Raw genomic sequence first — 14,646 nt, forward strand, 5'->3', positions numbered from 1 at the left:
TGAGTGGGGAAGTTTCTCATGCGATTGGGTTGGAGGAAAAGCTAATGAACTTTAACCCAGGAATAAAAGACCTGTGGAATGAGCGTATGGGAGATCTCCCAAAAACTGTCAAATACGACTTTCTGAAAGAAGCTAAGGGTGAAAAGATCTAGCCCATTTACATTTCAATACATGACAGAAACAATTAGCAAGTTACTCTTTGTGGTTTCTTAAACCTTTGCCACTTGTTGCTTCTGTGATCTCCTACATACATATTGTTTTCTTGTAGTGACCCTCAGTAAAATCCTTAAAACAGAGGACTTGTGTGCTTGTGTTAGGGATGTAATGGAAATTGAGGAAGACTAGGTCTTACTCTGCACTCAGACTTTGGGCTGGGAGGTAGGGAAGAACTTTGGGAGATAGAGTAGGATGGGCAGTTGGAAAAAAATCTGCAATGAAATTCTTGCTGCCTTTGGGAAGAGAGTCAAATCACAGAGCAGAGAAGAAGAACTGGAGACTTAATTGAAAGGTCCATGTTCTCTAGGTCAGTCTGAAAAATCTTTTGGGGTGAGTGGATTTACACAAGTAGGATGCCAAGACTGTCCTAATGGTATTTTCAGGGAAGATAGATTTTTCCATAGATCTACAGACATTCTGTCAAATCCACTATCCCAAAACAAAGAACAAAGGGCAAATAAACAGTTGGAGTCTTACACAAACCAATGAACAAAGAATGCTTATCAAGATAACCCCAGTTGTTTTCTACTAAGAGTTAATAAGCAAGTGAAATTCCTCACTGTATTTTAAAACAAAACTTCAGGCAAACAAAATACCATACCATGGCTTTTACGTGCCTTGCAAGTTGCTTTATTCACATCATGAAGACAGTTTTCCCTGTTCAGAAAATACTCATGGATTCTGCTTTTTTGGGGCTGCTTCTTGACATGGAAAGATTTTAATGCCACTGCTTTACCTTAATTTGGGGTTTTGTCTCTTCGACTAACTTTCCGCTCTGCTGGTTGTGTCTGATTGTTTCATCTCTCCCAATGTGACTGTTGAAACCCTTCCCATCTTAGCTCCCTCACTTCAGCCTACATTTTTCTCTACAAAATACATTTATGATATAATTTGTCTACTGTTTGGCATTTTTATTTTGATTTTTTTATGCTAAATAGGTCTATTTCTTTTAACTGTAAGGCAGTGTGCCAATTACAGTGGGAGATCTAAATCCTTTCTTCAAGGATCTTGTGGTTAAAGAATTGTGAGCAAGGAAGTGCTTGTCATACTTGACCTTTTCTTTCTATTCCCATTACCCTACTTGGCTAGGCCTCGTCCCATCACCATAGCCTCTTAAATCATCTCTGAGCTCATTGGTGTTATTGGCCCCTAACTTATGGTGACCCCATGCACATCTGGATTAAATCACTGTGATCCATAAGATGATTTTTCAGTAGATTACCACGCCTTTCTTCCTAGTCTATCTGAGCATGGGGGGAAGGGAACAAACTCATTGCCGTGGAGTCGGATCCGACTCATAGCGACCTCTCCTTGGGTTTCCAAGGCGGTATCTCTACGGAAGTAGATTGCCCAACCTTCCTTCCAAGGAGTGGCTGGTGGGTTTGAACCACCAACCTCCTGGTTAGCAGTCTAATGCCTTAGGCACTATGCCACCAGAGCTCCCATCAGAGCCTGGCAGCTCTGATGAAACTGTTCAGCATCATAGCAACACACAAGCATCCACTGACAGACAGGTAGTGGCTGATCTTGAGCTACATTGGCTGGAAACCTGAAGGAAAGGCAAGAATTCTGCCAGTGAACTACAGTGCCCTGAGCTTATTATTACAACCCCGCCTCCCTTGCCACCATAAAACAATTTCAGTTCATCTACTTAAAACAGAGCAGCTAACTATGGTCATTTCCCAACCACCTACCATCCTTTACCTCCAAAATACTTTTCAAAGATCTTATATTGTTTAAGGAGCTCTGGTAGCATAGTGCCTAAGGCACTTGACTGCTAACCAGAAGGCTGGTGGTTCAAACCCACCAGCCACTCCTCGGAAGGAAGATGGGGCAATCTACTTCCCTAGTGATACTGCCTCGGAAACCCAAGGAGGGGTCTCTATGAGTCGGGTCCAACTCAACGGCACATAACAATAACAACAACAACAAGGAATAAATGTCAATCTTGATTAGCTTGGCTCAAAATGCCCTCCTCCCATTGTTTACATCTAAGTTAAGTCCCACTTCATTCAGACATCTCTTCTCCACTTTTCCAATGCGAGTGAGTGATCTTTCCTTTCAAGTTCTGTAGATTATTCATTTGCTATTTAATTTATACTACCTACACTTGTTTTATTTGGCAGATGGCAAATTTTTTGAGGGCAAGGTCTTAACATAATGCTTTGTACACGCACACAAAATGCTTAATATATATTTAATAATGAAGATGGTGATGATTTTTTCCTGGCTTCAGGGTATAGGACGGAGTGGGAGAGTGAGTGGCAAAAGAAGGACTCTGGAATAGGGAGATCATTAGTCCAAAAGGGTGATGAGGGCCTCAGCTTATCACTGGTTCCTTGGCCCAGATCCTCACTATATTTCCAGAAGTTCTATAGAAAGATTGAAAGCAGGACTTTGGGACTGCTGTGAATCAGAAGTAGAAGTCAGAGGAAACTAAAGTTTGAACCTGAGGAACTGCAATGATGACAGTAACATTAACAAAAGACAGAAAAAATCAGGAGTGAAAGCCAGGTTTGGAAGGAAAATGACTAGCTTGTTTTTAGACATACTGAATTTAGGGTAACTTGAAAACCAAGTCAACATGTTCTAGCAAGCAGTAAGAGGTACTTTTTTTTTTCCATTCAATTAAATTCAACAAATACTGAATATCTACTATGTGTCTGTCACTGTGGTGGAGATAGGTATAGTCAAATAAGATACAATCATAGGCCTCCAGGAATTCATATTTTAGTGGAGAAGACAAAATAATGAATTACTGTGCCATGGACTGCCATGCTCAAAGCACTCACTCAACTGTACCAAGAAAGTTGGAAGACAGCTACCTGGCCAGCTGTGGTGGTTAAGTTTGTGTGTCAACTTGGCTGGGCCTGGTTGAATGACTGGGCAGCTGAATGTCGTTATTCCCCATGGTGAGATTGGTAATTAACTCCATGGTGGAATCTATTGGAGTAGCTGAGTAGCTGCTTTGGGTATGTGGTCTGCTTTCCAAAAATAAGAAATAGCTTTGAGAATGGTCTCTAGCTTATGGCATGCTTGAACCCTACGTGTAGCCAAGTCGTTTTTCAGCAGCCTGCCGACCTTGGGACTTTCAATGGACTTGAATTAATGGCCTGCTGTGCAGTTTGGTAACATCGGGATTGCACCTTTTTTACTTGTCAACTTTAGGCTTTTCAGTCTTGGCAGCCAGTAGCTGTCTGAGTGAAGAAACACCTCTAGCTCCAGTGGGCCAGGAGCAGGAGGCAAAGCTGAAGCTCAATGTTGAGGGGCTTTCTTTCACCCAGCTCCTAGAGCCTGGCACTTTGAACTCGGACTTAAAGCCTTCAAACTGTAAGAGAATTTTTGTTTGTTCAAGCATCCCATTTGTGGTATATTCTTGTCAGTGTGGCACTAGGTAACCAGAACACCAACTAACTGGAAGAGATTCATATTTGTGCCCATTACAAAGAAAGGTGATCCAACAGAATTCAGAAATTATTGGACAATATTGTTAATGTCACATGCAAGTTAAATTTTGCTACAGATAATTCAAAAACAGTAACTGTAGTACATCGACAGGGAACTGCCAGAAATTCGAGCCAGATTCAAGAGAGGACATGGAACTAGGGATATGATTGCTTATGACAGATGGTGCTTGGCTAAAAGCAGAGAATCTCAGAAATATATTACTCTGTATTTATTGACTATGCAAAGACATTGAACTGTGTGGATCATAACAAATTATGGGTAACATTGGGAGGAATGGGAATTCCAGGACACTTAATTGTGGTCATGAGGATACTGTACATACACCAAGAGGCACTTGTTCAAACAGAACAAGGGGATACTGCATGATTTAAAATAAGGAAGAGTGTGGGTCAGGGTTGTACCCTTTCACTGTACTTATTCAACCTGCGTGCTGAGAAGCTGGACTATATGAAGAACAGGGCCTCAGGATTAGAGGAAGACTCATGAACAGTCTGTGATATGCAAATGATACAATCTTGCTTACTGAAAGTATAGAGGACTTGAAGTACTTACTGATGAAAATCAAAACTATAGCCTTCAGTGTGGATTACACCTCACCATAAAGAAAACAAAAATCTTCACAACTGAACCAGTAAGCAACATCATGATAAGTGGAGAAAAGTTTGACATTATCAAGGATTTAATTATACTTGGATCCACAGTCAACACCCATGGAAGCAGCAGTCAAGAACTCAAACACTGTATTGCACTGGGCATATCTGCTGCAAAAGACTTCTTTCAAGTGAAGTCTTGAAGCAAAGATGTCCTCTTGAGGACTAAGGTGTGCCTGACCCAAGCTATGGTATTTTCATTCATCTCATATGCATGCAAATGTTGGACAATGAATAAGGAAGACTGAAGAAGAATTGATACCTTTGAATTATGGTGTTGCAAAAAAATATTGAATATAGTATGGAATGCCAGAAGAATGAACAAATCTGTTTTGGAAGAAGTACAGCCAGAATACTCTTTAGAAGCGAGGACAGAGAATCTTCATCTCACATATTTTGGACCTGTTAATTAGCTCTGGTGGTGTAGTGCCTAAGGCATTTGACTGCTAATCAGAAGGCTGGTGGTTCAAACCCACCAGCTACTCTGTGGAAGGAATATTGGGCAATCTACTTCCATAGAGATACTGCCTCAGAAACCCAAAGAGGGGTCACTAAGAGACAGATCTGACATGATGGTAGTGAGTTTGGTTTGTTCGGAGTCCCTGGAGAAGGACATCATGCTTGGTAAAGTAGAGAGTCAATGAAAAAGAGGAAGACCCTCAATTAGATAGATTGATAAGTGGCTGCAACAATGGGTTCAAGCATATCAACAGTTGTAAGGATGGTGCAGGACAGGGTAGTATTTTGTTCTGTTGTACATAGGGTCACTATGAGTCAGAACCAACTGGACAGCACCTACTAACAACAAAAAATTATATACAGTTATAAATATTATTAAATATAAAATGATAAATTGCTATGGAAATATGAAAGGGACCAATTTATTAGTCCAAGGCTAACTTAAGTGCCGTGAGCCCTGGTGGCACATGTGATTAAGTGCTTGCTACTAACAGAAGGGTTGCTGGTTCAAAGTCACCCAGTGGCTCTGTGGGAGAAAGACTTGACAATCTGCTTCAGGAAAGATTACAGTGAAGAAAACCTAACAGGCAGTTCTACTTTGTCACATGAGATTGCCATGGGTCAGAATCGCCTTGGTGGCACCCAATCACAACCACAATAAGGTAAGTCCAAGGACAAAATTACACGAAACGAGGTACTATACCGTTGTGTACTACACCATCATCAACTGAAAAAGAAATTATAAATAGTAGTTTTCTAAGTTTCCATACTCCTAAGTGAGGACATAGGGAGAACTAGATGAATCTCATATTCTCAGCTGAGTGGGAGTTCCTTGAAAGAGTGAGAGCTGGAAAGTTACATCCAATACAGAAAAAAAAGTCCAAATATTCAGTCAAAATAAGTGGAAGCTCCAGTTGGGGCATTCCCCTGGAAAGTGAAAGTAAAGCCAAAAAATAAAAATAAATAAGGTTGTCCTCAGCAAATACATTTTATTTCAGTTAAATAACAAACAGAAAATTAGCAAGCAAGGACCTTAGAGGATGAGAATAGAGGCAGCAGGATCCAGCAACAGGTGTTTTAATGAGGTTGGAGTGTGCAGAGGAACACTGAGGAGGGATCCCATTGTGATCCAGTTGATCCATCATCCCTATAGGACAGAGAAGAACTACCCCATAGGGTTTCCAAGGCTGAAATCTTTTACAAAAGCAGATAGCCACATCTTTCTCTTATGAAGCAGCAGGTGGGTTCGAACCATCAACCTTTCAGTTAGCAGCCAAGCACTTAAACATTATGCAATCAGGGCTCCTTCTCTGAGGAAGGGTAGCAATTGGAAATGCAGCCAAACTTAGCAAATGAAGTATATTTAACTCCTTGAATTTGCTGCTCTCAAATCACGCATTGTCTGTCCCTCAGCCTCCTAAAGCTTCCCTGTGTGACTGCTCTGTGTGCTTCTGAAATGGGACTGACCTTGTCCACCCACCCAACCAGCCCAGAGGTTCCACTTGACAGAATGTGGTTTGAATTCTGGTTTTGCTATTTAATAGCATTGTGATCTTGGGCAAGTCACTAAAATTCTCTGAGCCTGTTTCCACATCTGTGAAATGGGAATAATAATGGTTCCTATGGCATAAAGTTGTTATGATGATTAGATGAACTAATGTAAAGTGATTAAAAGATTTTAGTTCCTTTGCCCTCATTTTCTTCCCTTTATGCTTCTGCAGTCCAAAGATTCCATGTTCTCAGTCTAGTCTCTCTCAGGTACTTTGTACCATCTAATATCAGTAGTAATAGAGATGAGAAGGACAAATCAGTAAATGAAAAGACAATGAGGAACGGTGGCTTTTAATATTTCCCTTACGCCCCAACCTGACTTTGCAGTACAGGTATTTTGATATAGGAAGTAACCAAAACCAGGAAAGATACCCAGTTATTAGACAGAAAAAGTTAAGCAATATCAGCTACACAACTCTGTAAAAATATATCCACACATTTTGTATATTGAAAGACTAGAAGGGAACAAGGCAACTGAAAATATTTTTGTTAGGATGATAGAGATAAGCTGCTGTAATGTTATTCTAATATTATGGTATCTGTGAAGGGGGATCTTCTTTCCTTGACATACATAAATCTCCTTCCACTTTTTCCAAGAAAAAAAAAAAAAGAACAGCAAGAAGACAGGGTGCTGGAGTAATGGGAACTGCACAGTGGGAATAACATGCCCCCATCTCATCTGTCCTTCTGCCCAGCCTTCCATTAACCATCATGATCTACCAGAGGCCCGGAGAGCTTCCTATCTGTGGTGCTTCAATGCCCTTGCATCATTAATATCATCATCTCTACCCTTCTTCTAGGAGTGGATCTTATGAGGGAGGTATGGAAGAAGTTGTGCATGCTTAGCTGTCAGTCTGAACCTTTTAGAGCCAGCAGGGGAGAAAGGCAGCAGTCACTGTGTAATATTCTGGACTTTCTTGGCAGGTGAATACTGCTATGCATGAGGCAAAACTTATGGAAGAATGTGACGAGTTGGTAGAGATCATCCAGCAGAGGAAGCAAATGATTGCAGTCAAAATCAAAGAGACAAAGGTAAAGCACGGTGCTTCAGTGAGGCCAAGGAAGAGCTGACTTTTCAAATGTCAAAGTTTGATACTGATGATTCCAGTTTGAACTTTAGATCATGAAATCAAGAAGAAATTAGGTTGTAGAAAGTAGCACAAAGAAACAATGTTTGGCCTAGTGCTATGAATCCAGTAAAAATGATGACAATTCTGGGATGTTGGAAATGTTCTATGTCTTCCCTTGGTTATATGTGCTAAAACTCATTGAGTTGTACACTTAAGATTCAGGTGCTTTACTGTATGTATAAGTCAATATTAAAAAGAAAATAAAGAAATGTGGATCAGGATTATGGAAAGCCCATGAATTGTAGTATAAGGATGTTAGGCTTAATCTGAAAGTGTTGGGAAGACTGATATGGCAGAGGTGTTCAGGATAGATTAGAATGGGATGGTACCAGTCTCAGGGAAGCAAGTTATGAGGCTTACAGAATAATTCTTGAAATGACTTGATGAAGACCTAAACCAGGATAGTGGAAGCACAAATGGAAGGGAAGAACATACCAGACATTGCTAGAGAGGAACAATTAGGAATCATCAAATGATTAGAAATAAGAGATGAAGGAAAGAGAGAACAGTCAATGAAGATTTCCAGGTTTCTATCCTGGGAATTGAAGAACCATGGTCAAAAGGTCAGGTTTGAACCTCCACGCAACTAATATGGTTTTAAGTTTTTGGCCTACTGGTCAGTGTTAGTGATTATAAGCTCATGCTCCGTGTACGATTTGAGAAGGTATGAGAAACTGGAGTTTGCATTACTGACCCTGTGATGACCAATATTTTATGTCATGTGACTGGTTCCAACTAACACAGATATTGAAGTTTCCAAGAACACAAATTTGTGAACACATAGATATGCATAAAGATGCTTAGAGATATAGATACATAGAAATGTAGGTACTCATAAAGAAAAAGTAGGTACTTTTCATTAATATGTATGTGAAAATACATTGACATTAAAATGTAAATAATGGTGATCTCAGAGCGATAGTGGTTCTTTTAATACTTTTCATTTTCTATAATGAGTATGCATTGCTGTTATAATCAGAGAAATTAATGTTATTAATAAAAAGGAGGTATATAACTGAGAGTATATGGCCATGTGTGTAGCATTTTAAGTGAGCGGGTGGGAGGAGAGATTGGCAAAAGAGACATAGGGGTTAGGGTAAGTGGTTAGTTCAGGGACCATGGGACACTAATAAGCCTTATTTTTAGAATCACTGCAGCAGATCTCCTTCATGTTGTTTTATTGTTTTTAATTAAGCGCTGTATATTTTGTCTTATTTTTTTCTTTTACGAATTCCTTTAAGGTTATGAAACTGAGAAAGTTGGCACAGCAGGTTGCTAATTGCCGCCAGTGTCTTGAAAGGTCAACAGTCCTCATCAACCAAGCTGAGCACATCCTGAAAGAAAATGACCAGGCACGGTTTCTACAGTCTGCAAAAAATATTGCTGAGAGGTGAGTTCCTTATATTCTTTTAAAATACCTGCTTTTATCAAAATAAGGAGCTCTGGTGGCATAGTGGATAAGGCATTTGGCTGCTAACCAAAAGGTCAGCAGTTCAAACCCACTGGCCGCTCCATGGAAGGAAGATGGTGTGATCTACTTCTGTAAAGATTTACAGCCTCAGAAACCCAGTGGGGGTAGCCATGAGTCAAATTCAACTCAATGGCAGTGAGTTTGGTTTTGGCTTTATCAAAATGGGCCAGCTTGAAGTCACTTAATGTTCAGACATGTATGTTGCAGCTGCCATCTGAAGATTTTACCAATCAGAGTGTTATTAATCCCTGGTGGTAGACTGCCCTATGGATTTCAGGAGCCCTTATCTCTGTCTCTTTAGTCCACCAGTGTTTCTAATGCACAAACAAGTATTCACGCCAGCTACTACCATAGCTCTCTGCTGCTCAGTCAGGGCTTGAGCTTTCTGTGTTGGGTCACATTGATAGGTGTGTGCCTACTTCCTAACTCTACATGCAGATTTTATTGTTTCCACTTAGTTATTCCTTATATACCCTTTAGAGTAGTAATTCTTAGACTTAGTCCTCCATGGAAAATTAAATGAAAGCCCTGTACCCTCACCTTAGGCATGTACACATATAATTTCATACAGTTTCAGGGGACTCAAATCCTTAGAAGCCCATATACAATCCATTTGCAAAGAATCTGTGGTCCAAAGTGAAACATTGTTCACTATAGTCACCAAGGCTTCAAGGGGCTATGGTGGCTGATTAGACTGGATATAATTTCTTTATCTCTCCCTTTCATTCATTGAAGACTTTGGCTCCATGTTCACAATATTCCCTTTTATTACTTCTGCTGACTTCAGCAGCATCCACATGGCTGACCCATCTAATATTCTAGCAACCTAGTGTCCAGGGTCTTTGACATTATCTCCCCCACTGACCTCTGCTCCACACCATCCACCCGCTTCCATGGTCCACGTGCTGAACCTCACCATCACTCAGAGTTACTGAAATCATAAATTGAAACAACCCACTTTCTAATTACAGCCTCTATACTTATAACTCTCTTTTTTTTATTTAATGTATTTAATCTTCAACTTCATTGGCTCCTCTAAGTCCTGACTCCTCTACTTTCTTCCTACTTTCCTGCTTCCTTCTCACTTCAGTTCTCTCCTTAGCCTATTTGTGGTCCATGATTTCTCATGGACCAACCACTCCCTTTTCAATATCCCCAATTCCCTTTCCCCAATGTCATTTCATCGTACCAACCTGATAAAGTCCCAGCCCTGAATCAATCCAACTACCCTTGCTTTTGCCATGCTTATATTTGAGTTACAGAACTCTGCTGGAGAAAATCACATAACCAAAGAAGTCAGTATACTGAGTCACAAATTTTGGGCTTGTAATCTAACCTGGCCTCTTGGTACTGATTTGAAATCCTTCTTTGTTAATTTGATCAGCTTTCTTTTTAACCATTTCTATAATGTGTATATAAAATCTTCTGTCTTCACTTCAGAATTGCAGTTCAGTCACATTCTTTGTCATGCTCAGCAAATAACCTTACTTTTTATTTTACAGAGAGATTAGTATTTATGAAAGGATAAATCCTTCAATTTATCATACCAACTTATTGGACAACCCACACTCACATCATCACTTCCTCTTTCTTTGTGGTTATAGTGGAAGAGATATCCTTCCATTTGTGCTTTGACCACATACCACATGCTCTTACCCATCCCATCAGTTTCTTCTTCTCTATAGTTGATTCTGCATCCACTTTTCAACCCACTTCTCTCCTTCAGGAACTCCAATTACATGTATATTCAGATGTTTGAAGTTGTCCTACAGCTCACTGATGCTCTGTTCATTTTTTTTTCAGTCTCTTTTCTCTGTATGTTTCACTTTGAATGCTTCCCATTGATTGGCCTTCAAGCTCCGCATTTTCTTCTGTAATATCTAATCTGCTACTAACACTTCCAGTGTATTTTCTATTTTCCACGTCTGACGTTATAGTTGTCATCTCTAGAAGTTCAATTTCATTTTTTTCTGTCTTTCATATCTTTACTTAACATAGTCAATTCTTCCAATAGCTTTTTTACTGTATTGAATACAGTTGGAATAACTGTTTTAATGTCATTGCCTGCTAATTCTAACATCTGTCAATGCTGGGCAAATAAAGATTGGTTGCTCTATCCAGTGCCTTGTGCATCATGAAGTTTTCAAGTCTGGTTGGTCAGAATAGGCACTACTCTTGGTGCTGTGTAAGCATTGGGAATTATTCCATTTAACTTTGAGGGGTCATTTTTTTCCTCAGTTCTAGGTAGTTTTTCCTCATATGCTTTCTCTGATTAGTATTCTGTTGAATAACAGAGAGGCACCTTCTAAAGATGTCTAGGATTCTCTCTTGGCAGCTTTCTCTTCTCTGGTACTCTAGCCAAATTAGTCGCCCTGGTCTCTCAGCTCTGACTCCTTAATTAGGAAATCCATCAGGTTCTTCCTGGATTCTTCCTTCCTGTACTGTTTTGTTTATTCACTTAGTTTTGCTGGAACAAACCTCCTGTAGCTTCCTAATAAAGGATACATACAAAGTAAATTTCTGAGAACTTTTTGTCTGAATATTATTTTTAATCCGTTTCCACACTTGGTAGGTTGGAAGTAAATTTCCATTGTATTTTGAAGGCATGGTTCCATTGTCATCTAACTTACAGTGTTGTGTTGAGAAGTTCACTATCATTTTGATTCCTGATATTTTGAATATGACCTATGTTTTAAAAACTAGTAGCTTTTTAGATCCTGTCTTTAACCTAGTTATTCTGAAATTTCACTATGATACACGTTGGTGTGTGTCTTTTATCATTCATTTTTGCTGGGCACTCAGTGGGTCTCCTAGTTCACTGTGTAGTGACTAAAGTCTTAAAAGCTTGCAAGCAGCCATCCAAGGCACAACAATTAGTCTCTATTCATCTGGAACAATAGAGGAAGAAAGAGAGTCAGGAATAAGAAGAGGATAAGGAGTATGTGGCTAATTGCTTCAATGAACAATTGCCTCCTTTGACATGAGATCAGAGGAACTGGATGGTCCCTAGCTACTAATAATGAACATTTTGATGAAAGATTTTTTAGAGGAATCCTGACCAAAAGGGGAAAAACATAAAACAGAAATTCAGATTCTCATGGACTCTAGACTTTCTGGAGCCCTGGAGGCTGGATGAACCACTAAAACTATTGCCCTGGGATAATCTTGAAACCTTAAACCAAAAATATCCCTTGAAGTCTTCTTAAAGTTGAATGATAGTTTAGCTAAACTGGTGAAACAGGTCTGCTTTGAGCACTGTGCTCTTTTAAGAATTATCTATATGGGATCAAATTGACAAACAAACAAACCAAAAACACCTTCAAACTCATCGAGTAGATTCTGACTCATAATGACCCCCATTGAGTTTCTGAGGTGATAAATATTTATGGAAGTAGATCACCCCTATCTTCCTTCCATGGGGCAGCTGGTGGGTTTGAACTGATGACCTTCTGTGTTAGCAGCCAAATGCCTTATCCACTATGCCACCAGAGCTCTCGAAAGAATGGTTAGGAACCTTAGGGAGCAATGAGTTTATGTTAATGAGAGAGGAACAACTGAGGAAAAGAGTGAGAATGGTTGTACAACTTGAAGAATGTAATCAAAGTCACTGAATTGCACATGTAAAAATGGCTGAATTGGTGTATATTTTGCTGTGTATATTCTCAACAACAGCAAAATAAATAAAATTTAGGAAAAAAAAAGTTTTCTTCTAAGTCCAATCCTGTATTATCTTGATTTTCTCCAAGTTCCTTTTATCTATTGGATTGTTTTGGTTTCTGTCTTTCCCCAGTTGAGTGGTAAACTTTTGGTTGCTTATTAGAATGTAAGCACAAAAAAGAGACTGGAAGCTCTGAGGGATGGGGGCAGAGCTTGTTATTTGGTGAATGTTGCTATAAGATCGTAAGGCTGAATATCAGCTTTTTATTGAGGGGACCCCAGATGTTAGTTCTGTAGGTCTTTTATCTTGGGCCAATCTCACCCAGAAGAAATCCTCCAGTCTCCTGCTTTTGGTGAGGGGATGGTATGGGGCTGGAACGAGTATAAGCCTAGCTGCCAGAATTCTGGGAGCTAAGCAGGAAATTCCACCCCTCATCTGTCTGTTGTGCTTTAGTGGCTTGTGTTGCAGTGATACTGGAAGCTAAGCCACTGGCATTTCATATACCAGCAGGGTCAGCCATGATGGACAAATTTCAGTGGAGCTTCCAGATTACAACAGACTGGTAAGAAGATGGGACCATTCATTTCTGAAAAAAAAAATTGGCCACTGGAAACCTCATGAATAGCAGAGAAACCTGTCTGATACAGAGCTGGGAGATGAGCCCCTCAGGTATAAAGGCACTCATCATATGACTGGAAAAGAGCTGCCTCCTCAAACTAGTGTTGACCTTCATAACATGGATGGAGTAAAGCTTTCAGGACCTTCATTTTCTGATGGGGCATGACTCAAATGAGGAAAAAATAGCTGCAAACATTGATTAATAATTGGAACATGGAATGTACAAAGTACCAATTTAAGAAAATTGGAAGTTGTCAAAAATGAAATGGAATGCAAAAGATCATGCTATTAATAGACTGCTCAACATAAGTGAAAATGCACAAACAGCAGAAGGTAAACTAGATGATTGGGGCCTTATAGAAATTAAATTCTTACGTGCATCAAAAGATTTCTCCAAAAGAGTAAAAAGAGAACTTACAGACTGGGAAAAAAATATTGGGCAACAGCATAACTGACGAGAGACTTCTCTCTAAAATGTGTAGAAAACTCCAACACCTCAACATCAAAAAGGCAAACAATCCAATTTAAAAAGGGGCAGAAGACATGAACAGACACTTTATCAAAGAAGATATTTAGGTGGCCAACAAACACATGAGGAAATGTTTGTGATCATTAGCCATTAGAGAGATACAAATCAAAACAACAATGAGATCCCATCTTATCCCAGGAATGATAGCAAAGTTCAACAAGACAGAAAATAAATGCTGACGAGGATGTGGAGAGATTGGGACTCTCATACATTGCTCGTGGGACTGTAAAATGATACAACCACTGTGAAAATTAGTATGGTGATTCCTTAAAAAGTTAGAAATGGAAATACCATTTGATCCAGCATTCCCATTATGAGGTATATATCCTAAAGAAATGAGAGCCAGGACAGGAATAGATATATGCACACTCATGTTCATTACAGCACTATTTACAATAGCAAAGAGATGGAAACAACCTAAGTGCCCATCAGTGGAGGAATGGATAACCAAACTGTGGTACATACACACAATGGAATACTATGCAACACCAATGAATAATGTAGAATCTTGGAAATACCACATAACATGGATGAACTTGAAGGACATTATGTTGAGTGAAATAAGTCAATCACAGAAGGACAAATATTGTATTAGTCCACTATTGTAAAAAGTCAAGGAAAGATTTATACATGGAAGGGAACTTACTTTATTGGTTACCAAGGATGGATGGTAGGGGAGAGAAAATTGCTAGGTAAGTGAGAAATTGTATTGATTTGGATGATTTGGATGAAGGGAAAGGCAATATACCAAAAGCGAGTGACCAACACAATAACACGAAAGAAATGGAAGACACAGAGACATGCACAGGAAGTACAGAAAACAAAGACAAACATGTTTATGTACATAATGGGAGCTCTGGTAGCGTAGTGCCTAACGCACTTGACTGCTAAGCAGA

General features: G+C 39.5%; 1 protein-coding gene across 1 annotated transcript in view; it reads left to right on the forward strand.

Annotated features, from left to right (window-relative positions):
- MID2 (midline 2) overlaps positions 1–14,646 on the forward strand; it is a 150,712-nt gene that overhangs the window by 82,197 nt on the left and 53,869 nt on the right. The window contains exons 3-4 of the mRNA XM_007952421.2: positions 7,269–7,376; positions 8,716–8,864. Of these exons, the coding sequence (XP_007950612.1) occupies positions 7,269–7,376; positions 8,716–8,864 (257 nt within the window). The remainder of the gene's footprint in view (positions 1–7,268; positions 7,377–8,715; positions 8,865–14,646) is intronic.

The sequence above is a fragment of the Orycteropus afer genome, unplaced genomic scaffold (assembly GCF_000298275.1).
Source record: "Orycteropus afer afer isolate SDZICR_OR568_19922 unplaced genomic scaffold, OryAfe1.0 scaffold00336, whole genome shotgun sequence".
Lineage (NCBI taxonomy): Eukaryota > Metazoa > Chordata > Mammalia > Tubulidentata > Orycteropodidae > Orycteropus > Orycteropus afer.